At 30.3% G+C, this 26,296-nt stretch overlaps 3 protein-coding genes across 3 annotated transcripts; 1 reads left to right on the plus strand and 2 right to left on the minus strand.

The window, feature by feature from the left end:
- Positions 1 to 1,910: 1,910 nt before the first annotated feature.
- LOC130675735 (rh5-interacting protein-like) lies at positions 1,911 to 2,908 on the minus strand. The gene is made up of 3 exons (XM_057481575.1): positions 2,719 to 2,908; positions 2,398 to 2,646; positions 1,911 to 2,305 (listed from the first exon to the last, which is right to left on the minus strand). Exons 1-3 carry the CDS (start codon positions 2,816 to 2,818, stop codon positions 2,049 to 2,051), a joined length of 606 nt encoding a protein of 201 aa, XP_057337558.1. The 5' UTR covers positions 2,819 to 2,908; the 3' UTR covers positions 1,911 to 2,048.
- A 725-nt stretch (positions 2,909 to 3,633) lies between these two features.
- On the minus strand, positions 3,634 to 4,940 carry LOC130663145 (prion-like-(Q/N-rich) domain-bearing protein 25). Its single transcript, XM_057462249.1, has 4 exons — positions 4,741 to 4,940; positions 4,417 to 4,662; positions 4,099 to 4,347; positions 3,634 to 3,929 (listed from the first exon to the last, which is right to left on the minus strand). The coding sequence occupies exons 2-4, from the start codon at positions 4,649 to 4,651 to the stop codon at positions 3,634 to 3,636; spliced, it is 780 nt and encodes a 259-aa protein (XP_057318232.1). The 5' UTR covers positions 4,652 to 4,662; positions 4,741 to 4,940.
- Positions 4,941 to 17,663: 12,723 nt separating this feature from the next.
- Positions 17,664 to 24,008, plus strand: LOC130670145 (homeobox even-skipped homolog protein 2-like). The gene is made up of 2 exons (XM_057473365.1): positions 17,664 to 18,071; positions 23,631 to 24,008. Exons 1-2 carry the CDS (start codon positions 17,678 to 17,680, stop codon positions 23,990 to 23,992), a joined length of 756 nt encoding a protein of 251 aa, XP_057329348.1. The 5' UTR covers positions 17,664 to 17,677; the 3' UTR covers positions 23,993 to 24,008.
- Positions 24,009 to 26,296: the final 2,288 nt, after the last annotated feature.

Consider the following 26,296-nt stretch of genomic DNA (forward strand, 5'->3'; position numbering starts at 1 on the left):
TACTTGATATCGCTTACTCGCTTTTTCTCATTTGAAATTGTGAGACAGATTTCATTGAATGTTTATAACTTTTTTACTAATCGGTAGTATAATCAATGATTAGCCATATTAACCCATAATGTTATGGGAACCATCCCTATAATATCATAAAATTTTTTTTTTGCACAATAGTGTAGAAATTTCCTAAAATTTTAATTTTCTTCAATGTTTTGTGCTGACAAAAAATTCTTGTTAAAAATTTTAATGTTTTTTTGCCAAATACGATTTTTTTTTTCAATGTTTGAATTTTTGTTTTTATGTTTAATAATATTTCTGTGTATTGTAGAAGTGATTACCACACTTCTTTAAAATAATTTTTTCATGATAATATGGGAACCATTCCCATAATATTATAGGAATGGTTCCTATAATAGTATGGGAACTATTCCCATAATATTATGGGAATGATTCCCATAATGGTATAGGAACCATTCCAATTGCATTATGGGAATCATTCCCATAATGTTATGGGAATAGTTCCCATACTATTATAGGAACCATTCCCATAATATTATGGGAATGGTTCCTATAACTTATGGGAATGGTTCCTATAAATTATAGGAACCATTCCCATAAATTATAGGAATGATTCCCATAATATTATAGGAACCATTCCTATAAATTATAGGAACCATTCCTATAATTATAGGAATCATTCCTGTAGTATTATGGGTATCATTCCCATAATTATAGGAACTATTCCTATAATTATGGGAAACATTCCTATAATTATAGGAACCGCTCCCATAATTTATGGTCGTAATTCCTATGATGGTATAGGAAAAAATTTCACAAAATTATGGGAACCGCTGCTATAATTTTCTTTCCGTGTATTTAATGAGTGACTGTAAATCACATATTTCTCATTCTCTAACAGTTCTCCGCATCATCGGCTTGAAATTAACTTGTTTCTTACTGGCTGCTGACACTGAATCTTGAAGTTCCAATGCAGGTAATCGTGAAAAATATAGTGTGTGGCTCAGGATAAAACACGATTTCAGACTGCGGGTGATGTCAGCCCTCGCCTGCGACTCGGGCAGCCAACCTCACCATAGTCTGAAATCGTCTTGTTTCATCCCTATATATACTATTTTACGTACCATGAACCTTCAGTTTTCCGATCGAATCAAGAATGTAATTGTGGCAGGCTAAAAATCATGAAATTTTCGCGCGAAATTTGAAATTTAAAAAAGAAACTCCACCATTTTGTTAAATTTTAATTATTTTCTTAGCCCGAGGTTCATGGTACGAGAAGTACCTTCTAGCTTAATAAACTTTTTGGTTTTTTTAAATAATTCAGGCAATGTGATGGTCGCTATCACAGCAGTGGTGGGACTTTTTTTTGGAGCGTTGGGAGATTGTGCATAACTCGCTGAATTTTGAATTTTTTGGTCTGAAAATTTTATCTTGTGTTTATTATATATCCACAAATATATCCTTAAAACATTAAAACACTTCATGGAGTAGTTTTCTTTAAAAAATTCATAAAAATTATCTTTTTTTTTTTTAGGTGGTCACACCAGAGGTCCCCCTTTAATTTACAATCGTTTTTGGGAGTAGGTTAAACTTATTCGATTGAGCTTAAACTTGAAAGAAATTCTTTTTCTTCAAAAATATGAACGTATTTTTTGGGCAGAACGTTAGTTGAAAGTCTAATAAAAATACAAAGGGAGAATTTTTAATAAAATTTACCCTAAAATTTAGAGTAAACCTGAGCCGAAAAATAAATAAATACGGAAAGAATAAATACTAATACATTGTGTTTTATTCCATACGATGTTTTGATTAAAACATTACTCGACATTGAGCTTTTTTATCCCATAACAAAATAATATCTAAAAACAGAAGAGTAATTATTCATTTCGGTTGAGTTTAACTCACGATTAACAAGTGAATTCATTAGATAATTCTCTCCATGTACATATGGAATATGAAAAATACAGTTTTTTTTTTAGATCAAGTATATTTATTCTTGTAGTTTGTACCAATTTTTCTTTTTTTTTTTTACTTTATTTGTAATGTGTGCATCTAGTATTCGATATTCGTACGAATGGAAAATTGCATTCACAATGAAAATCAATGCAAACAGCATTTTTGGTAACACATTGATCGTCCTTCCAACAATATCCACCCAAAGTTGGTAAACATGTCCAACGATTTGATGCAATACTATTTGATTTACAAATACATTTTTTATCGTCCGAACAAATTGAATGCCATGGCTCACCACAATCTAAATCCTGATTACACGAATTTACTGTTGATGCTAAATTAAAAAAAAAAAAATTACGTTTCAGTGATTTATGGACAAGTTTATGCCTAAAATACATCTTAAAATAAAGAATCAATTTTTCTTACATAGTACACACTGACTGGTAGATACAGCTGTAAAATTTGATTTACATTGACACTTATTATCAAAACAAAGAGATGAATAAAAATGGCAATCAGCATTAGTGGCACAATAACCACCTAATTTTGGTGTACATTCATAGCCATATAGTTCAAGATAATCATCTTTGCAAGCGCAAAATTTATCTCTTGAACACAGACCATTTTTTATGTCACGACAATCGTAATTATCTTTGCATGATTTACCCAATGATGCTGTAAATTAAAATATGATATTTTATATTTGTTTTTATAACAAGACGACTACTTAAAAATAAATTTACCCACCTAATACGCACTGATCACTAGATTGAACAAAATTAGATTTACATTGACAACTAAAATCAATACAAAGAGAGTCGGGAATTGCACAGTAGGCATTATTCATACAATAACTACCCAAAAAATATACAAGTAGTGTGGTGTTTTTTACATTGAATACCTCTTCGAAAGTTTTGTTGTTGCAAGTTTTATATAAATGTTCTGAAATTTTGTAAACTAACAGATTGGTATCTCATGGCATTGAGTATAATATTCGGGGACATTACCCTAGCAGCATTCTTAAGGAAGTTTTGCGCAAATATGTATCTTAAGTCTTAAGGAAGTCTGCATAATCAGTCTTGGACAAGTCTAAGGCAAGATATTTCTTTAAGATATCTTAAGCAAATCTGCTATAATACTTAACTAAGATATTTGCGTAAGGTACTGAATTATAAAAACGAAAAATAATTTAAAAAATAAACCCAGTATCCTAGGGAATTCTGCAGCAACTCTTACTTACTGTTGTTACAGTAACTATCTTGGTTACTTGCTGCGGACAGTTTCTACAGACTTACGGAAATCTTTAGGATGAATCAAGTAAGCCTTGATGAAATGTGAAAGTATACTTACGAAATACATCTTCTTCAAGTCTTATCTAAATTTTCCGTAAGAGATTTTTTGAAAGACTTTCGTCAAGTAACTTACTTAAGACTATGCTACTAGGGATTTTAGGCTTTTAACAGCGTATCCTTCGGGTATAAGTGTCATAATAGTATATTGCATAGTTAGGTTACTAAGGTAGTCTTTATGTGATGAGGGCAATGTTTTCAGCATGAGTCGTAGGGTCACATGCACGGGCCATTTTTTTCATTTTATTCAACTCCCGCCCGTGTGTGTGATCCTACGACTCGTGCTGAAAACGTTGCCCTCACCACATAAAAGCTATCTTAGTAACCTAACTATGCAATATAGCATTTCCCAATCATTACCAGATATGCATCTTTCTCTATATTGCCCTATATATCCAGGCTTACATTGACACCTATTATCGACACAAAGTGAATTAATCGGCATACATTGATCACTTTCCGAACAGAAAACATCTAATAATGATTTACATGAAGTAGAATTAAATTGTACATAACCTGGTTTACATGTACATTTATTTTTTATTGAACAATGTACGTTGGTTAGGAGTTGACAATCACTTTCATGAAGACATGATTGTCCAATTATACCTGAACAATAGTAATGGGTTAATTTTTCGTTACTTAATAACAGAATTGCAAGAAAAAATCTCCAATAATTATGCCGTTACTATACTATTTTTTTTTTTTTTTTTTTTTTTTTTTTCGAGCAAATCTTACTTAAATTTTACTTATAAAATCATAAATTGCTTATACAAACTCGGTAAACATAAATCAGCGGCTGACGATAAAGATTTAGACATGCATTTACATTCATTATTAATGCACTCAGAATTAATAACCGCACAATCTTGATTTGTATAACAAAATTTTCCAAGAACCAGCTCACAAAATATTCCTTCTCTCGGTCTATAATTTTCTTTACATTCACATTTTTTATCTCGAGAGCATTTTGAATTCTCGGCCACAAGACAGTCATAGTCAGTTTTACAGGCTCTATTTAGAAACACTGAAAGACAATAAACAAGATATATTTTTATAATAATATAGTAATCGTTAAACTATATTTTGTCTTTACTTGGCATGCATTCGATATGATTGTAAAAATATCCAGGTAGACATTGACATGTATTATTCATACAATGAGAATTTTCAATCTCACATGGTTCACCATTCTCACATTGTTGATTTAAACCTGGTAAACATGCACCATCTTTCAGATAATAACTTACAGTACAAATGCAATTTTTCGATGTAGAACATTCTGAATTTTTTATTGTTTGACTGCATTGATCGTGACTTTCGCATGGCATACTTAAGTAAGCTATAGAAAAATAAATATTTATATTTAAATTTTTTTAATGAATTGACAAATTGTTGATCGTACAGAAACCATACTTACGTTTATAGCATTCTGTGACAGATCTAGATATATAGCCAGACTTGCATTTACATTCATTATCAATGCATTCAGAATTTAATACAGTACATTCGGTATCGGTAATACAAAATCCATCTAACGCGGGTGCACACAGGGTTGAGTTGATAGTATACTTTTTTTTATCTTTAACTACATGAAAAAATTATACATAGACATCATATAAAATTATAATAATACTTCATGCAATCCTTGCTTCAACAATGTTAGTGGTAATTTTTTTTAAAAGTTAAACTTCTGAATCATGGATTACATAAAAGATTTATGTTATTAGTCTGATAAGTGACAAATCTAATATGGGTTCTTTTCAGACTTCGCCTCTGGTTGTGTTTTGTCACAAAAAACCAGTAAGAATTTCGTCATTCTCGCTACATTCAGATACTAATATTCCCACTCGTTCTTTTGTGATACAGCGTAGCCTGTCGGCTCATCTGGAACTAACCTCTACCATAATTTTTCACTCACCAGAGTTCCCTGCTTGAAAAATCCGATAGATTCTCATAGCTGTATGTATAAGGCCCTATACTTAACTATAACACTTCTCATAGAACTCATTCATTCTTATAAAATCTCTATAGGAATTCATGAGAATCTATTGGATTCTATGAGATTTTCTAAGCAGGGTTATTTCATAAATAGCTATTATGTACAGATGTGGTCATTAACGCCTGGTACAGTAAGTATATAGCAATGCTATGTTTAGTGTACCAGGTATGAATGACCACATTTATACCTAGATAACCACAGTTTATCCGCAAGTCACAAAGAAACAGTTTCGGTCAGTGTGCCGTCAAATTGGGGGTAGCATTTGATTATTTAACTGTTAGCTACAAATTGGCTTCAACTTTCCCAGAAAGTTGGCGACAATTTGAGGTTGCAATTGAAAGCAACTTAACAGAGAAAGTTTCCGTTAAGTTATCAATTTCTTACTCGCCACAGTTTGCATTAAACTTAGCAACAAGTTGCCATCAACTATTGCGCAGTTGTAGCAACGTTGCTGTCACGTTTCAACTACAAGATAACGTCAAGTCGCCGGTGACGTGGTTATCTGGGTACATTAAAACTTACTAGGTAAACACGAATTATAAGAATGAGCAAAATATTCATCCATGCATTGACAATGATTATTAAAACAAATAGAATTTTCAGTAACACATTCATCGTGATTGTCGCAGTATGCATTCAAGAACGGGGCGCATGTTGTATTATTTATTTTAAAATAATCAACAGAACAAACACATTTTTTATTTTTTGAACATTCTGCGTATTTAAGTTCATGGCAATCATCATGAATGTTACAAAATTCTCCTAAGTAGGCTATAAAAAAAATTATATCAGTTAATCAATTAACGTATGGTTAACATAATCAACATAATTGATTAGATCAAAAACCTTTTTCCCTGCAAGTAAATAAATTATTCAAGCCATGTGATCTGCACGTCATATTTGAGCTACAGCATTTAGTCGCCATTTCGGGAAGACACTAATCGATAAATGTTAAAAAGTACGAAATTAAAATAAAATTTTTTTTTATAACTGCACACCTCGAGTCGAACGCATTGAAGCGTGCACATTTTAATTAAAAACTTTTTTAATATATATTGTTTATTTAAGTAACAAGTTATTACCAGCTGTTTGTATTCGATACATTGACTTCGATTTTTATCATTCTCGATGGAAGTTGAAGAAATAAATCCAGTGATCAAAATAAATAATCCAATTTCAATTACAATAGGTAATTTTGAGGGCATTTTTCCTAATCTGGCTTACAGAATAATTTAAATAAAAAATTTATAAAATTTGACTCAAATAAATTTGCACATATAGTAAAAACTATCTAAGTTATACAGTGATCGATGACAATAAGTTTTTTTTCACTTACATTTCTCTGTAGAGTCAATTTATTTTTAACATTTATTGAGTAATAAAATCATTAAAAAATAACCAATTAAATGCAAACACGACCATTTTTTATTTATACGATTCACTGTATAAGTAGATAATTTTTAGTCAATACTATTATAGCAATGTCATCAAAAAAATAAGTAACATCGTCATACAAGGTGATTAGGCAAAGTTATTACCCTGAGGCAAATTGTGTTGCCGTTGATTATAAATGTTAGGTAAAAATAGAGCATAGAGTCATGTGGGGCAAGTGGGCGCAAACCCATTTATTTCGGATTGAAATGCATGGGTTTGCGCACACTTATCCACTGCGCACACTTGTCCGATTTGACTCTAATAGTGGAATAAGAAGGTTTAATGAATAAAAAAAAATAATTGTGGAATATTGAATAATATTTTAAGTAAAAAATGACAGTAAAAACTATTATTTCTTAATTAATTGCAATAGTTCAAGAGAATAGCCAAGTAGGCTATAGGATACGCGGTCTGTATCTGACCCGAAAGTCGGCAGTTCGAGCCTATGACGGTCGTATAATTATCAAGACGATTTTGAGTCATTTCAGAAATTAAATCCGTCTTTGTTTTTACGTTGTATTAAGAAGGCTGCCACTAGGGTGGGCAAATATACTCAACTTTGATTTATAGGCTAACACATGTTGCTTTGTTACCTATAAGCATTCCGTATAAAAATAGTCCTATGAAAAATCCATATGGGAATCCCGCCTAGATTCCTATGTGGTTTTCCACACGGCATTTTCGGATGGATTCCCATATGGTTTCCTATAGGAATCCAGCATAGATTTCAATATAGATTCTCACATGGGTTCCTACACGGAAAAATAATCGGTAGCAGCTACCGATTGTCAATTAGCAGGCGCTACCGATTATTTCGGTAGCCGTTACCGATTTAAATCGGTAACTGCAACCGATTATTTCAGTAACTGCAACCAATTATTTCGGTTCTACTGACAAATTTCAGTGGACATAAAAAAACTATTTTTGAGGGATGTTACACGGGATGTATGTACGAGTATGCGTGTGCGTGCGCGCGCGCGTGTGTGTGTGTGTGTGTGTGTGTACGTGACTCATACCAAAAAATCGGTAATAGCTACCGAATTCATCGGTAGCTGTTACCGAAAATTAATCGGTTGCTGTTACCGAAAGTTAATCGGTAGCGGCTACCGATTATTTTTTTCCGTGTATGAGAATCCACACCATGCCAAATCCATATGGGAATCTAGTATGAATTAATTGTGTATATTTTAATGCTGTTTTGAGCTCTTAGTTAACCACGTTGAATAGTTTGGCTTCACATATTTTTTATGTCTTTAATTATAGGGATGCTGCATGCCCTTATCGATTGGAGGATATTGTCCAAGTACCAACAAACTAAATTTCAAATGTAACATACCTTATCATTACTCGATACTTAAGAGGGGTCGGCTCTTTATTATCTATCACACTCAAGGCGACGAACGGTACTACCCTTATTGCATTTGCGCAGTAAATGGAAAGTTTGTCCGCGTTTTTATCTCAAACGAATGAACATTTTTGAAAAATGAAAACGTAGGTTGCTAGATTATAAAGTGATGCATCAAGCCTCGTCCTAATTTAGTGTTTAGAGGTTTTTCTTTAAGAGACAAGCTTGGACGAAACCTACTATTGGCTCTCCTTAAAAATTCATAATCCCATAATACGATCCCCTAAAACCAGAGTTGCAAGGCAAAAATTGTTGTCCTTTTGACATCAATTTGACTACAAAGGCAGTTTGGTGTTAACATGTGGTCGCAAGTGAACGTCGACTGATCAGTTCGACAGCCAAAATTTAAAATCAAAAAGTTACTGTCAGTTGGTATTCCAGTATATATCAACTTTTAGCGATTTTTCTAACCATGTGTAAATGCAATCTCCCAGATATGCATTTCGTCCGTAACTTGACGTAAACTTGCAGCTGAAACTTGACGCCAAAATTCTTGCAACTGCACAACAGTTGATGGTAACTTGTTGCAAAGTTGAATGCAACAATCCCTGATGACCAGTTGAGCTCAATTTTACGTAAACCAATACATGTTATGTATTGTTTGACGTAAAATTGAGCTCAACTGGTCATCGGGGAAGTTGGACGGGAAAAAAGTTACCAACAACATTTAAAAAAACCTTCTATATCAAGTTGTGTTCATATTTCGGCCTCAGATTGTTGTCAGCTTTCTGGAAAAGCTGAAGCCAGCTTGTAGCCAATGGTTGAATAATCAAATGTTACCCCCAACTTGACGGCACATTGACCGAAACGTTTTCTTTGTTACTTAGGGGTAAGATTAGCAGCAGACGAACAGTAACTTTTACTTTAAAGTTTTTGCTAACTATATCTAATGTTTATTTTCACTTCTAAGTTCACGCCAAGCTGGTCCGCAATTTGATGTCAGTTTGCTATTCCGCTGCTATTGGGAATAAATTATTATTCATTATTAATTTTTTACAAAAGTACTCTTGAAAAAAAAAAAAATCAGCTCAAATTCATTATAGACTTCTTTGGAATATTAAATATTCAGTTTCGTAGGTAGACAAAAAACTTTTTCGAAGCATTAATAGAAAGAAAGAAAAAAAAACCATAAAATCTAATTCTGAAAATTCAATCAAAATTTTAAACGAGAATTTTACAAATATTGAGTTGACAAAAAAAATGGATTGAACAATAAATTGCTATTTTTTATGATACATAAAAAATAAAAAACGATTGATGTAAACTTATAAATTTGTTGTATAAAAAATATTGTCCATATAATTGATATTTAGAAAGCAAATTATAAACAAGTTAATTTAGAGAAAATTAGTATGTAATTAAAGATTAAAATTAGCGTAATCTAAACAATTTCTTAGGCATATATGTTTAAATACATAGATCCATGTATAAACTTGAGATTCGGTAAAGTAGTGAGTGTACATAGACAAGCGGGTAGTGAGTGCTGTAGAATTTAATCACAAATACAAGGGTAGATTGAGCCGTTTACTGGGGTGTGGCTCGTGCCAGGATTAATTCCATGACAACCAATCATATTCAAGATGGCCCCACTACCGTTTCAGATCCTGTGAATCCCCTTAAAATGACGGTTCTCTTGCTTAGCTTATTTTACTCCCTTCACTTCCTTTATATCCTTGCATATCCTCTCCTTCTATTCGTATATCCTCAATTGTGTGGACTATAATTGCTTCAGTTTCAATATACATCTCACATTAAATTACTATACTATACAAAACCAACGCATCGCTTTTCATACCGTAACATTCTTTACAATATTAAAATCCGAGCAAAATTTTATTATTAATTTAATTTTTTGCAGTAACCGGATAAAATAGACAGAAAAGAAGGGGGGAGGGGGTAAACTCTTTAAGAATTTTTTGTCACTAATCCTAGTTCATTTTAGTCATCAAATAAATATTAAGTGTCAACATGGTCTAGATATGAAGCAAAAAAATTTCAATGCGGGGTAAAATGGGCCATCTAGAACGATTGTTTTAAACTAATTATTTTTAGTTTTTAAAACATATCTGATTCATATACTTACTGGTATATTTTATTTTTAGTGCATATGAATCATATATGAATTGTATGTGATTGATAAACATGAACCATATCTGATTCATATATTTTCTAAATATGATTCCTTATAATTTTTAGTCATAAATGAAGTATATATGATCAATAAACAAATCAAATATAAAAGTACGATCATATAATCATTTGTGAGTCAGATATGATTGAATTGCAAACCATATCTGATTCATATATTACCGCACAAGTATGATTTGTTGTTCTTCAGCCATATATGAAACATATCTGATTAACGAACAGTTCAAGTATGAAATTGCAATCACATAATAATTTAATATGAGTCACATATAATTAAATTGCTGTAACCATATCTGATTTTCGTACCACACAAACATTATTTGATACTTTGAGTCATGTGTGATCTATATTTGATCAATGAAAAGTTTAAATATAAGATGATACTTCCATATATGACCGTATGTGAATCATATAAAGTCTAGAAACATGTTTGGATCCAAAAACCGACGGAATTTATACAAATAGTTGTAAAATAAGACACAAAAACCTTTCCAGCACGCTAAGTACCATCAATCTAAAGTAATTCAGTAATTTTTCCGGAATCCGATGGCAAAAACGCCTCATTTATTAATAAACATTCCTTCACTTATTCGAGATGGAACTCTGACATCTTTTCTGCCTTATCTATTCCACTTTTATATACCCTATATATAACTGTATATAAGCAATTATACGTATATAAAATACTCGAGTGAAAAATTTTGCCGTGATAAATTTGCAGCGTCGTAATAAGGGTGACTCGAGTCATTTGGGAGAGAACGGCAACTGTAGATATTGAGCTTCAATAGAAATTCTTTAAGCCTTATAAAGACTTTCTACATATATCTATCTATATATATATGTATATACATACCTCTAACAAATTTCTACAAATATATATCCCTACTTATTTAATTTAAACATTTGTCGCTCGTAACATTCTCTACAATACAATATTGTCTAGCTATTTTGTACTGTTTTCGCTTAAATTTTCTTGCCTCTTGTTACTTATATATCTATATATATATGCCTATACAAATATTTATAATTATAAATAATAATAAGTTAAAAGAGTACAAGAGGGGTTTGAATATAATTTCTTGAGAGGAAAACTTTTTAGTTTATTGCGTAACTTTATCTTATATAACTAAGCGGAATATATATATATATATATATATATATATATATATATATATACGTCAAAATTTTATTAATTTATGAAGTAATTACTGTTGAAATATATAAGTATATTCGTTGTAAGCATTCCTTTAATATATACATGAGCTTAAATTAAATCCTCAAGTAAATTTTCAAATTTATAGCTTAATCTTGACTTCATAATAGTCTTGAGGTTTTGCGACTTTACCTTTACCAGGAATAAATATTTGTGCATGTTCATATATGTATTAGGGTGTTTCGAAAAATCCAACTATTTTTTATCTTCGCTGACACACCTCAATATTGTTGTATATATCAAAAAAAAAAAAATTCCCTCTGAGTTCGAGCACTTATTAATTTCAAATACTTCCTTTTCAATTTTTAACTTTTTCCATTTAAAAAGCATGTAAATTGAATAAGTTTTTTTTTACATTGCTATCTTAGCCCGATTTTAGACTATCATTTTGAAACAAGTCCTCATTTGTATAGTATTTGTTGCTTTTTGAAAGTTTGTAACGATTTTTCTCTAACTCGAACCATGTCGATTGTATCAACTCCGAACGAAATAAATGCAAAGGACCAATTTTTTAGGAAATTTTGATCTCTTCAAAATTTTTTGTCACTTTTATATTGCTAAAATGTATTGTTCATAAAATACAAGCAGTTGAACATTTTACAATAAAATAAAATCTGAAAAACATTGACCCTGTGGGCCAACCCCAAAATTTCTCAGTTTTTAGCTCTTAAAAAAATAATGTTATGATCGATTTCAAGACATTGTCATTAAAATGGAAATAAGTAGAAAACAATGCAGAATTTTAAAAGACTTTATCAAAAATAATTTGTAAAGAATAAAATTGTCCACAAAAAAGATCCTATGGCATTTTGTGATAAGTCTGATAGTTTTGCCAGAAAGTAAAAATATCTAGAAATTTCGTATATAAATTTGACCAAGCTCCAATAACTTTTGAACAGATGGATTTATTAAAAAATAATAAGCGACTTTTTTTGTAGAACGTTCAATTCCCGACGAAATTATATCCTGAGCTTATCTGTACACTGAGAAAAAATTTCTGTTCGGACAATTAGATCGGTTTTGTTAAATTCTGTTAAACTAAAATTTATTTGGGACCACTAAATTTTATTACGTCAACATAATCTATTTTGTCATTTTTAACAAATTATCTAATAGACTCTATTTGGGTGACGTTAATATTTCTCTCTCTCTCTCTCTCTAAGATAATAAAATCATTTGGTAAAGTTAAGAAAATATTTATTTGATAGACAACTAAATTATTTAATAGTGCCAACAAACCCAAATATTAAAGCAAAGTTTCATTATATTAACTCTAATAAATATTACTTAGACACAAAAAAATATATTCATTTAGAATAAATAAATATATTTGTTCGAAATTAATAAATATATATTTGAACCTAATAAATATTTACCATCAGAAAAGCCAGTTGTCACAATGAAGACTATATACAAGTATATAGTATATATATGTATATAGTCTCCATAGTTGTCATTATATGCTAGCCAACAGCAACGGGTGTAGTTCGGTGTTCGCCACTAGATCGCGCCCACCACTTGTAGTGTCTCAGGTAAGAAACTTAGTTCAGAAGTTTTATATTCCGAACTTGAAGCATTTATGAGACGATCTAATAAGGCTTTTTCAACTTTTTCCTTTAACTTCATATAAAACAAACAAGTACAATTATACGTATAAACTATATATCATGACAAATAAACTCAAAGTGTAAAATTTTCTTAATTGGGAACACTAATATGCAATCACAAATGTAAAACTTGTATGTTAATCTTTAAGCTGATAAATGAAGAGATTTAAAAATGAAAAAAAAAATTATGAGACGAGTTAGCCGCTATTAATTGGCAGAGAGATATCACATTATGACATTAATGTTTAATATTAATGTTTTTCCTGAACAATTTTTGTCACAGTACGAAAAAAATTAAGTGGCAAGGAAATAAATTATTCTTTTGAATATGCATTTATTTAACTGTTAAATAAATATTCTGTCATTTTAAAATAATATTCAATTATTATTAATAACACATTCTCTAAAGATCACTCATATATTTCATTATGACTACTTTATAAGCTCTACAGGTAATCAATTTGATTTTATGCTTGCTAGTTAACGCGTAATTTTCTTTACTAAATATATTATAGTTTCTAATAATTTGTTTTGTTGGTGGATTATAAAATATTCAGTTAAAACTACCAAATATATGATTGGCAATGGGCAATCAAATCATTTTGTTGTCATAACAAAAATTTAGTTGTCAGAAGAAAATTTTTTTCTCAGTGATACAATGAGCCATTGCCGAGATAAAAATTGCCAAAAGCTTAAAATTTTTTTTTATGATACTTAAGTTAGCCGACGTTTAATAATTTTTGGATTTTTTTTAAGCGAGAAATTATAAAAAAAAAAATATTTAAAAAAATTGCACTTATAGCTTTTTAAATTTTCTACATGTGCATTTTTTTAGTTTTTTTTTTTTTTTTAATTGATCTGTTGAAAAATAATCCGAAAATTGTTAATTGTCTACTAACTTCAGAATCATTTTTTTTTCCCATATGTCATTTAAATGGGAAATAGAAAGTTGCGATGAACGACCTCTCAATACATATCTTAGTTGAATAAACCAATAATTGTGATTATAATTACGGATTTGGTATTTTTTTTTTTTTTAAGATATTTAGGGAATGTGTGTGTGTTGTGTATAAGTTATGCTAAATAAGAGGTATGTTGGTAATAATTAAGCTCGTACTTTAGGGAACAAGCTTCTTAGAGGTTATCTTAGCAAGTATAAATTCCCTCGTCGACATTTAATGAGCGAATTATGCCGTCAACTTTTGACATGAGAACCTAATCTTATACTATACTTGCGGCTGATATTAAACCCACTCAATTTGCCTCAAACTGTAATGTATGTAACAATAATGTTTGCAAGGTCACTGTATAAACTCATGTATATTATAAAAAACAAAATAAAACAATGGGTAAATTGACAGGTGATTCTTAATTTAAAACTTGAACTTTTTTTTTATTAAAAATTTTTAATTTAAATTTTCAGTAAATTTCTAAAAATGTCAGCAAAAATATTTAAATCAAGAGATCTACATAGATCTTATTAGATCTATAATTTTATACTGAAAACCAATAATTTTTTTTTGGGTTACCCTAAAAGCCTTATATTTGAAAAAAAAAAAACGGCTTATTCCCTGGCATAAATTTTCTGTAAATAAAAATTTTAATTTAAATAAAATTATTTAAAAAAATTTTTGAATGATGTATTTAAGAAATTATCCATTTATATTTAAAAAATTTTTCTATTAAAAAATTACCGTGAATATTTATAATTGCGGGTATTAATTACACTGAAAAAAATAATCGCTAGCTGCTAGCGATTTTTTTCGTTAGCAGCTAGCGATTTTTAATCGTTAGCTGCAAGCGATTATTTCGCTAGCGGCTAGCGATTTTTTCTTTAGCAGCTAGCGATTTTTAATCGTTAGCTGCAAGCGATTATTTCGCTAGCGGCTAGCGATTTTTTCTTCAGCAGCTAGCGATTAAAAATCGCTTGCTGCAAGCGATTATTTCGCTAGCTGCTAGCGATTTTTTCGCTAGCAGGTAGCGATTAAAAATCGCTTGCTGGAAGCGATTTTTTCGCTAGCTGGAAGCGATTTTTTCTTTAGCAGGGAGCGATTAAAAATACTATTTTTATCAGTTAAATAAATTTATAAATATACATATTCATATATAAATATATATTTATATATTCATATATATATATATATATATATATATATATATATATATATATATATATATATATATATATATATATTTATATATATATATTTAAATATATATATATTTATATATATATATTTATATATATATATATATATATATATATATATATATATATATATATATATATATATATATATATATATATATATATATATATATATATATTCATATATATATATATATTTTAATGATAAAAACAGTATTTTTAATCGCTCCCTGCTAAAGAAAAAATCGCTTCCAGCAAGCGATTTTTAATCGCTACCCACTAGCGAAAAAATCGCTTCCAGCAAGCGATTTTTAATCGCTCCCTGCTAAAGAAAAAATCGCTTCCAGCTAGCGAAAAAATCGCTTCCAGCAAGCGATTTTTAATCGCTAGCTGCTAAAGAAAAAATCGCTAGCCGCTAGCGAAATAATCGCTTGCAGCTAACGATTAAAAATCGCTAGCTGCTAAAGAAAAAATCGCTAGCCGCTAGCGAAATAATCGCTTGCAGCTAACGATTAAAAATCGCTAGCTGCTAGCGAAAAAAATCGCTAGCAGCTAGCGATTATTTTTTTCAGTGTACAGTTTGATATAACAAAAATCCTTGAAAAAATTCTTTTTAAAAAAAACTTTATCATATTAACCGTATATTATTCAATAGAAATATTAATATTCTATAAAAAAAATAATAATATTAAAGTATCTCATTCCACCGTAAAGCGTCATGGGGGCGTGGCAGTTGGATAGACACGACTTGCGTTATACCGTCCAATCCGCGGTGACGTCGCGCGTCCTTAAACGCCGTTATACGGAAAAAATATTGACCGCACGGATATCCGTGCGGTCCATTTGGGGGTTGTAGAGATGAAAGGTGGATGTAGTCTGGTTCTATGTACATGCCTGATACTGTTCAACCTTACTACTAAAAAAATCCCTTCTACCCCCAAAACGGGGTAACTAAATAGCCCCCTCACGTACGGGATCATTAGACCTTTATCCTTAGTACCGAACAGTGAGCAGTGATTCGACATCATTATCTTATCTTATAGTGAGTGACATTTTCCATAAAAAAAAAAATTTTCGTGCTGTGTTTATTAACAAGTAATATTTAAACCCTCTCGTATTAATATTTTGTAAAATAAAAACCGGTGTACGTCCACGTTATCCCGGTGTTAAAATTTTTCCCGGTGTTAAAAAAAGGTAGTGTTATTTTCGAAGTATCAGAAGTCGAATTGTATGTCCAATACAAAAAAGAATTGATTATTGTTTCGAAAATTAATGATACGACAGATTTAATAACTTATGGCGAAATCGAACTAATTTTTATCCACAATTGCATGTTAATGTTATTGTGTAAAATATGAGAGATTTTTACGGTTCTAGTCTCTTTGCAAACTAAATCTGCGAGAAAGATAAAATAAAATTATCAATGATTAATTTATCATCTTTAAATCAGTTATTTTCTTATGAAAAACATCTGAGTTATAATAAAAATAATTATTATATTTTTCTTAAACATTTAATTTGATAAGTGATCAATAATTCCAGCAATTTATTCTGTTTAATAAAAGTGACATTGCTTATTTTGTAGGTAATCAAATTTTTGTTCATTTCAATTAACGATAATTTCGTAATTTTAACGAAATATTTTTATTATTTCTTCTCCGATCGGAGTTAATTTACTCTGCACGAACACCGGTTGATTAACACCACTAAGTAACACCGCAACCCCGATGTGAGTTCATTTTATCACCGGTTTTTTTAAGTGTAATGTCTTGAACACTAGTCATAAAATATAAAAATAAAAAAAAACATTATAAACCATGATGGATACTTGCGATCCATCGACTCATACTTATGATGATTCATCAGATCGCAGTGAAAGTAGTAATTTTGATTCATCAAATAACCATCAAATATATAATTATAGTCCTAATTTAGATCCCAAACCACTTACTGGTTTGAATTTGTCTGTTTGCCGTAAAACAGATTCAAATATTACTAGAAATAAGGATGTAAGAGATAGTCATCTGGATATAAGAGATTCTCATGGTCTTGGACATGGACATGGACCTGGATCTGGACAAAAATATTTACCGACAAATTATTCTCAATTTGATGATTTTAATTCACGTGATTTGTCACTAATTAAATCTAAAAATTTAACATTTTTAGAACGTGTTGGTCATAATACCAATGAGTTAAATTTAGAACCGACGGCTGTTGAATCATTATCATTGTGCATTAATCGTGATTTGGATAAAGATAGTGTTTATAGTAATTTATCAAAAACAAGAAGACAACAAAAGTTAATGGGAATAGAAAGATTTAATGGTAATATGGATAGAGAATTTAAAGAATATGGATTGACTAAAAACTATAATTTGATGAAGGAATTCAATTTTATGAATGATCATAATCAGCATCATAGAGATGGAATTGTTAATTTGGCAAGTGAACGATTGGGTAATGTTGGTTTATTAACGGGTAATAGAATTATGGAGTCAAGTGAGTTTAGGAATCCTAGTTTAGGAACTGTACAACGTACAAGTCCAAATGTTGAAGCTAATATCAATAATATTGCCGTTGATGGCAGACGGCATTTATTGAATTCGATTGATTTGACGCAAAATATTTCGGCGCTTCCTAATCGATTGCAAATTAATATACATCAGCAACAGCCACAACAGCAACAACAAACAACTTCGTTTACTATTGATGCTATTTTGGGCAAAAATAACCAGAGGGAAAAATATCAGAGATGCTCGACGACGATGAGGAAAAATTCTAGACAAGAGTGTACGTACTTTGTTTAGTTTTTTTTGTTTTTAATAATGATTAAAAAAATTTTTGAGACTGATTGGAATTATGGATGTAGAAGAAAACTTTATGAATTCAAAAATATATAATCTTATATATTTAGAGATATCCCGAGTCAAAGAACAAATTCTATTTTAGTCCTCAAAAGCCTCAATTCTTTTGATATTTTATTTCCCGCTCAGAAAGTAACTCTCCTTTGATACTCAAAATCCTCAATGAGAACTATGAGGTCTAAATGCGAATAATTTATCGATTTTAAATTATAACTAAGACCTCAAAATTCTCAACGAATTAAAATTTATATTTCGGACTTTGAAAAATTATAGATAGAAACGGGAGGGGAGAGAATACGTCGAATGAGACTTTTGAGTTTCAAATGTGGATAAAATTATTCCTGTATGTTTTGAGTATTTTGAGGCTCTAATCCAGATTATGTTATTCCAGTTTAGTCCTCAAAGTGGTAAAATTGGTCGTAACTACTACCTTGAGAACTAAACTAGGATAACTTTCTATACTGTTGTCAATCTTGAAATTCTAAATTGATCCTCAAAAACTTCATTGAGAACTTTGAGACTTGAATCCGAATTTGTTTTTTGACTCGGGTATCCTCTCTAAAAATGAATTGGTAAAATTTTTACTGATACAGGCAATGCCTTACTTTTTCACTGCTAAATTAGTAGTTTTAAAAATTAATTAGTGAAAATATCACCCTTTGAATCAGTAATTTTAATTTCCACTGGTTAAAGAGTGTTTCACACTAATAAGCAACTATTTTGTCGATGGCTCACCTTCTCACTGATAAATTTGTATTTTGAACAATCAACCAGTAAAAAATAAACTGATTTACTAAGTGACTTAATTTTGTCATATTGAATTTGTGAAAATTATCAATTTATTTACCAACTATTTTTAATTTATAATTAAAATATTTCCTAATAATTCATCATTCATTTGAATATTTTGGTTCATTAATTTGTTTATATTAATAATTTTAAAATACTATAATTTATTATAATACTTATTTCATCAATTAAATGATAATTAATTGAAAAAAATAATTATAACTTATAACTTCAATAGCACAGTAAAGAAAGCGGTTGCTCAGTGACCTTAAGGTTTCGTGTTCGAGTCCCGTCAAAAAATAAAAAAAAAAGTCTTATTTCACTGATACTGTCAGTAAATTATCAGTCAGTATTACCAGTGAATTTCACTGGTCACTTAGTTATCAATTCATAGATACAAACAGTGATTTTTACTAATTAAACTAGTGATAGAATTTCACTGATTCAATCAGTGATAAAATCTTACTTATTTTTCTAATGAGTATTCACTAATTCTTAGTGGTATATAGGGGAGGGTGGAGCAGAACGGCCCCCCTGAAATTTTGATCAAAAAAAATTTTTTTTTTTTCGCCTAATTACTATAAATCCGATATACTTGCGCATTTTTAGCCCTACGCATGACATTTAGGGCAAAATGGACAAGCCCAAAATTTTGAAAAAATTATTTTTTCATTTTTTTCGGCCGTTTCTCTATGTAAGAGGCAAATTTGGTCACTAAAAATATAAAAAAAAAAAATTTTTTTTTTAGTTGATAAATTTTTGAAATAAAGTAAAACTATAGAATTGTTTTTTTTTTTTTATTCAATAACAATTAGTAATTAAGGTAATCGAGAGTGAACGATTTATTACACCTTAAAAAATTTTTTTCGAGTAATATAAAACCAAAGATAGTTGTCAAGAGAAAGAAATACATCCTTAATGATGAAAAAAATTTAAAAAAAAAAAAAAACGAAAAAAAAAAAATTTTTTATCATTTTTTAGAGGGGGCCGCTCTGCCCCACAAAAAAAAAAAATTTTTTTTCAGAATTTTGGCAAAATGTCCATAAATTTGTTCGAAATAGGACAAAAGTAAAGTGATCTTATGGTTGAAAGCCACAAAAAGTAATGATTGGCTTAGGGGGGCCGCTCTGCCCCACCCTCCCCTATGCATGAAAAAATAGTACATATTCAATGTGACTCAGTGAAAATACAATCTCATTTTTAGAGAGTATAGAATTATACTATCTAAAAATGAATTAGTGAAATTCACCGCAAATCAGGAAATAGTCACTATTTCTCCAGCCATAAATATACCACTAATTTAACCAGTGATATACTTAGAGCTGATTCCCAGTGCATATTCACTAATTCGCAGTTAATCTATTCTTCGGCAGTATAACAACCCAATTCATTAAATTTTTGAATTATTTGTTGCTTTAACTTTTTATAGAAAAAGTATTTCTCCGGACTGAATTTTAAGATTTTTTTAAAACCCTTCTCTCTAAGTCCAGTACGACAATATCCTAAAAAAAAAGTTTTTCATATTTTGTTGGAATAGCGCGAAATTCAAATTTATTTTAAATAACAAATTAACATCAAAAATATATATTTAAATAGAAAACAACCAAAACGATATCAAATTTAAAAAATTCAATTAGATTTACATTAAAATAATCATGAAGTATTTAATGGAAATAATTGCTATCGGTAATTTTAAATAGTCTTTATTATAGTTTGAATTATAAACCTTTTTTTCAATTAGAAATAAACTAAGTTAAACGATTGCATTGACATTCCCACCTTTTTTGTCAATACAAAAAATTTCATGTTTTTGGTTTACACAGACAAACTAGACAATCAATGCTCAAATGAATTCAATTAATTTGTAATTAATTAAATGTTCTGATCGAGATTACTAATCGGTTATTCAATAATTACTGTAATGACACTTTTGTGAAACATGTGTTTGATTAATTATGCGCCAATAGCTTACATGAACTGCTCTGTGTTCATGCAAGCTATTGATTAACGCGTTAATATTAAATTAGGTTCACATAATAATTCTTATCAATTAATTTTGACTAATGATTATTTTCGAATAATTTAATTTTCATTATTATTTTTTTGAAGATCATCAATTTTGGCTATTTATTAAATTAAACATGCCAATATTTGAAAAATAGTTGGCTAATTATTACTATCAGTTCGATTTGTAAAAATAGACCTTTATTAGTTATCTAGATTTTAGTTTATTTTAGCGACAATCAAGAGGGATTTATGATTATTAAATTTTGAAAAATTGTTTGTTCAAACATTATAGGGAAAAATTTTTTTTACCACCTTTGGCATATCAGAATCACCGTAAATTTCCGTAATTTACCGTAAAATACGGGATTTATACGATAAATTTGCCGCACATTGCGGTAATTTATGGTGATATGCGGTATTTTACGGCGAAGTACGGTACAATATGTCAAGTTACCGTAATTTTCGGCTTGTGTACCGTAAGCGCCGTATAATTTTTTATTTTTACATTTTTTGCAGTGCAATACTTTTCTTTACGGTGAAATACCGCAAGCTCGCCGCTATTTTACGGTAAATTTCAGTTCTTTTACCGCAAATTTACAGTCAAAACACCGCACTTTTACCGTAAAATACCGTAGTTTACCGTAATTCGAATCCACCGGGGACATCATTTATCACAGGATTTTCAATACTATCAATATGTCCCTAATTTTATGTAAAAGCTGTGTTTTGCGCAATTTTTACCATGACTATTTTCTTATATGTAAAAATAGAAATTTACAACAACAATGGACACTATCCATGTAATCTCCATTACAAAATACTGCTCGAGACACACTGATCACTAAAATATTTTGATACATATTTAATTCTGATTAAAAATTCAAATTATATCCGATCGAAAAACTTCAATTGGAAAATAATCGAAAAAAAAAATATTATTATTTTCCAATTGAAATCCTATCAGTCAATAATTAAAACGCTCCTGAGCATTACAATTGATCGACTAAATCCGATTGAGTTTCAATTGGACCTTGAAATCAAAGCATAGATTGAAATTTGATAGACATTTAATCGGTCGTAGTTTTGTCTCTAATTATAGTTGGAATAGCGAGACTCTGCGTTTCGGATATTTTCGGTTTTTACCCCCACCATCTAAATTTAATACCTAAGGCATGCGCCTTGATGTTGGGGGTAAAAAATCGAACATATCCGATACGCAACGTCTCGCTAATCCAACTGTAATTTCTGCCTCTAATTTTCTCACCGTCACAATACACCGTTAGCTATTTTGAGGTTAGTTAGGTTAGGGTATTGCGGTAGCAGCAATAATATCGCACTCATGGCTCGAGTGGCTCGCTACGGTAGTTACACAGATTTTTACTAGAGTTAATATACAAAACTCTCTCTCTCTCTCTCTCTCTCCGTGATTCTACTAGTGATTCTACTACTTTCAAATCAAAACTGATTGTTTGGCTTTTAAATTCAGACGATGACTATTTAGTGACTTGAGTTACCGATTAGCCAGTGTGTCTTAATCATACAGGCAAATCTTATTACCCTATTACTACTTAAAACTGCAACACATTTATTTATTTATACGTACACTGTAAAAAGAGCGGTGTTAAAAATGGACTCATTTTAACTCCGCCTGGTGTAAAAATGAAATTACACCGGTGTAGGAGGAATAATTCACCGGTGTTAAAGATACCGATGTTAAAGCAGGGTAACCGGTGTAAAAGCGGGGTAACAGGTGTAAAAGCGGAGTAATATCGGTGTAAAAGCGGAGTAAACTGCGTCCGCTTGAAGTATTAACTTTAAAGATTATAAAACACAAAAAATGTCAGTTCTTTATGAAAATTAATAAAAAATATCATTTATTAACAAGTATAGTGATCGAGTAAGTAAAAATATTCACAAAGTAAAATATTTTAACACCGGTAATGAATATCTACATCGGCGGCGGCTTTATTTTAACACCGGAGAATTTTTTTTAACACAGGTACAGAATATTTACACCGGCGGCGGCGTTATTTTCACGCCGCTTTTGGGGGTAAATTTAACACCGCTAATTTTAACACCTACACCGCTTGGACTTACCCCGGTGATTTTTTACAGTGTATTAATTCACTTATCCCTATTATTGTAGTAAAATTCTTTCAACATGCTATAATGTAAAAAAAAAAATGGGCTTCTTATTATTAATACTGCAAAGCTTCCCCTCCTTAAAAATATTGATTGAAAAAAATTAAAAGTGATGAAATTCGAATTCTTTTCAATAATTTCAATTGATTTCAATTTGTTTGTTTGTATATATAGATATACAGTTTGCATGGAGTGACCGCTTCTCAATTTTTTTCAATCAATATTTTTAACCAGGGTCTAATGTAAATTTTTGTTTAACCAATTGAACAATAAACAACCAATCTAATCTAATCTAATCTCCTTTTCTCTCTTCTAATGAGTTTCGTGTGACAACACAATATAGTCTTCAGTATTGAAAAAGAAGGGCTTAAAATTTCTGGGATCAAGGCTACAGAATATACGGAAGTAGACGAAGACTTTTCCTACTGTTTTGTAAGAAATGAGAAGTGGGAGGGGGGGGGGGGGGGGGTAACTTTACATACTTCCAATCACAATAATTTTTTTTTTCCATATGATAAGAATCTAATAAATTCTAATTATATTATAGGCCATCAAGAGTTAAAAAATAATCCAGTATCGTCATGCTCACGAGTTGTCAATGATTTAAATTTAAATAATCCTGGAAAAACGAAACGTGTACGGACAATATTCACCGCTGAACAATTAGAACGACTTGAAGGAGAATTCGCTCGTACTCAGTATATGGTTGGTCCAGAAAGACTTTATTTAGCTCACTCATTGCGTTTAACTGAAGCTCAAGTTAAAGTTTGGTTTCAAAATCGTCGCATTAAGTGGCGTAAAGTTCATCATGAACAGCAAACGCAACGTGTTAATGAATTAAGACAACGTTCATTGTCCTCATTAGAAGACGATGATTGTAAAGAACCTTCTGAAGCTGGTGAGTGGTGAGAAATCGTAACCAATAATAATATTAAATTAATCAATTAAAAACAATTAAAATTTTAAATATTAATATATTATTTGTTTAATTTTCTCTTAAGTTTTATTCAAGAAAATTTGATTATAAAAATGTGCAATGGGCTGAAATTAATTTTATAATATATATTTAAAAACTGTGATTATTTAAAATTGTGTATAAAATAATAAATATATAATTAACTATCAATAAAATATATGCGCCCAAATGGCTGTGGAATTTCATTTGTTTTAGAATAAATAAATTTTTTAATAATGTAATTATATTTATAGATTATTCATAAATAATATAATTTTAAAAAAATGTAACTTATCATAAGCGAATAATAAAACACGGGCAAAATAAGACACAATTTTTAGGACAAGACAATTTTTATTTAAATTCTTAATAACGGTTTGTAGAAAAAGATTAGGCAAGTTGATCAGTCCGAACAGTGAGTATACACAGTAGAAAAGAATTCGTCAAAATCAACACATTTGTGTGTGAAACGAACGTTTTACACTTATTTATATGTTATTTTAACATGTCGTGAGTGTTGGAAAAGTTACACGCGAATATGATGTAACTGAAGATAGGAACGTTTTTTGCGGAACAAAAAAAAAAATTGGAAAGTAAAGAATCTACTGGATGACTAGATTTCTGAAATGTTTCGCATATAGATTAATATTTTAAACAAATGAAATAAATATTTACTGTTGCTAAGAATGCTATGGTGGTAGAGAATATAATCATAGAAAATCATATCCATTTCCATGATTATTTTCTGATATCGAGTTTTTTCGACATCGAAATTTTGGAAACCGCGAGTAGCAAATAGCAAATAGCAAATATCAAATTCAAACACCATCCTTCTTACGGCATTAGATGCTGGTATGCCAGCCGAAAATTGCAGTCACTTCCAATTACCCCTTAAGTCACTTTTAAGCAGTCAAATTACAAAAATTTTTTTCATTTTCGTTGCGCGAAAACGTTCTGATCTTCAGGCACATCGAATATGTTAAAGGTAACAAATTTTCTAAGGATTCTTTTGTGATGGTCGACATTATTGTTAACATATTTTGTGTGTTATTTTGACAGTAACATATAAAAAGTGTTACTTTCGAATAAAATAACATTTTTGTGTGTTAAAAAATCAATCGGTTGCGGCAGTTCCAACAAGATAAATACTATGTGTTAAATTAACACACAAAAGTGTTAAAAATTCAATGCTCAGAATTTTAACACACGCATTTTTTTACGCTTTGAAGATTCGTTTTTTATTGTGCAATGCATTAGAATCAGTTGTTTTTACAATCATTGCCCATCTTACCTCAGAGTCAGCTTTCCGGTTTATAGTAATGGTACACGGAAAAAAAGGCTACTTTTTCATGAACCTGAAGATCAGAACGTCTTTCATGCAATGAAAATGAAAATAATTTATGTAATTTGAATCTAAAGGTGACTTTAGGGGTAGTTGAGGGTGGCCTGTAATTATCGGCTGACGTGCGAAACATTTCAGAAATCTAGATCCCGTAGATTTTCACTTTTCATTTCGTTTTTTTATTTTCGTTCCACGAAAAACGTTCCGATTTTCAAGTACATGTTTTTTCCTATTTTCGTATGGGTAATTTTCCAATGTTGACATAAAATTTCACAATGTTAAAATAGTACAATTATCCGTAGGTTGACATACACACTGTAAATCGAAGTGTTTAAACTTTAAACACCTAAGTGTTTTGTTGCCATTTAAATACATTGTAGTCACTTTCTACACGTTTGCAAGTGTGTAGAAAGTGACTACAATGTATTTAAATGACAATTAAACACTTAGGTGTTTTAAATTAAAACACTTCGATTTACAGTGCACTGTAAAAAGAGCGGTGTTAAAAATGGACTCATTTTAACTCCGCCCGGTGTTAAAATAAAATTACACCGGTGTTAAAAATACCGATGTTAAAGCGGGGTAACCGGTGTAAAAGCGGAGTAAAATCGGTGTAAAGGCGGGGTAACCGGTGTAAAAACGGAGTAACATCGGTGTAAAAGCGGGGTAACCGGCGTAAAAGCGGAGTAATACCGGTGTAAAAGCAGGGTAAACTGCGTCCGCTTGGATTATTAACTTTAAAGATTATAAAACACAAAAAATGTCAGTTCTTTATGAAAATTAATAAAAAATATCATTTATTAACAAGTATACTGATCGAGTAAGTAAAATATTCACAAAATAAAATATTTTAACACTGGTAAAGAATGTCTACACCGGCGGCGGCGTTATTTTAACACCGGTCTAGAATATTTAC

This window comes from Microplitis mediator, chromosome 1 (genome assembly GCF_029852145.1).
Source record: "Microplitis mediator isolate UGA2020A chromosome 1, iyMicMedi2.1, whole genome shotgun sequence".
Lineage (NCBI taxonomy): Eukaryota > Metazoa > Arthropoda > Insecta > Hymenoptera > Braconidae > Microplitis > Microplitis mediator.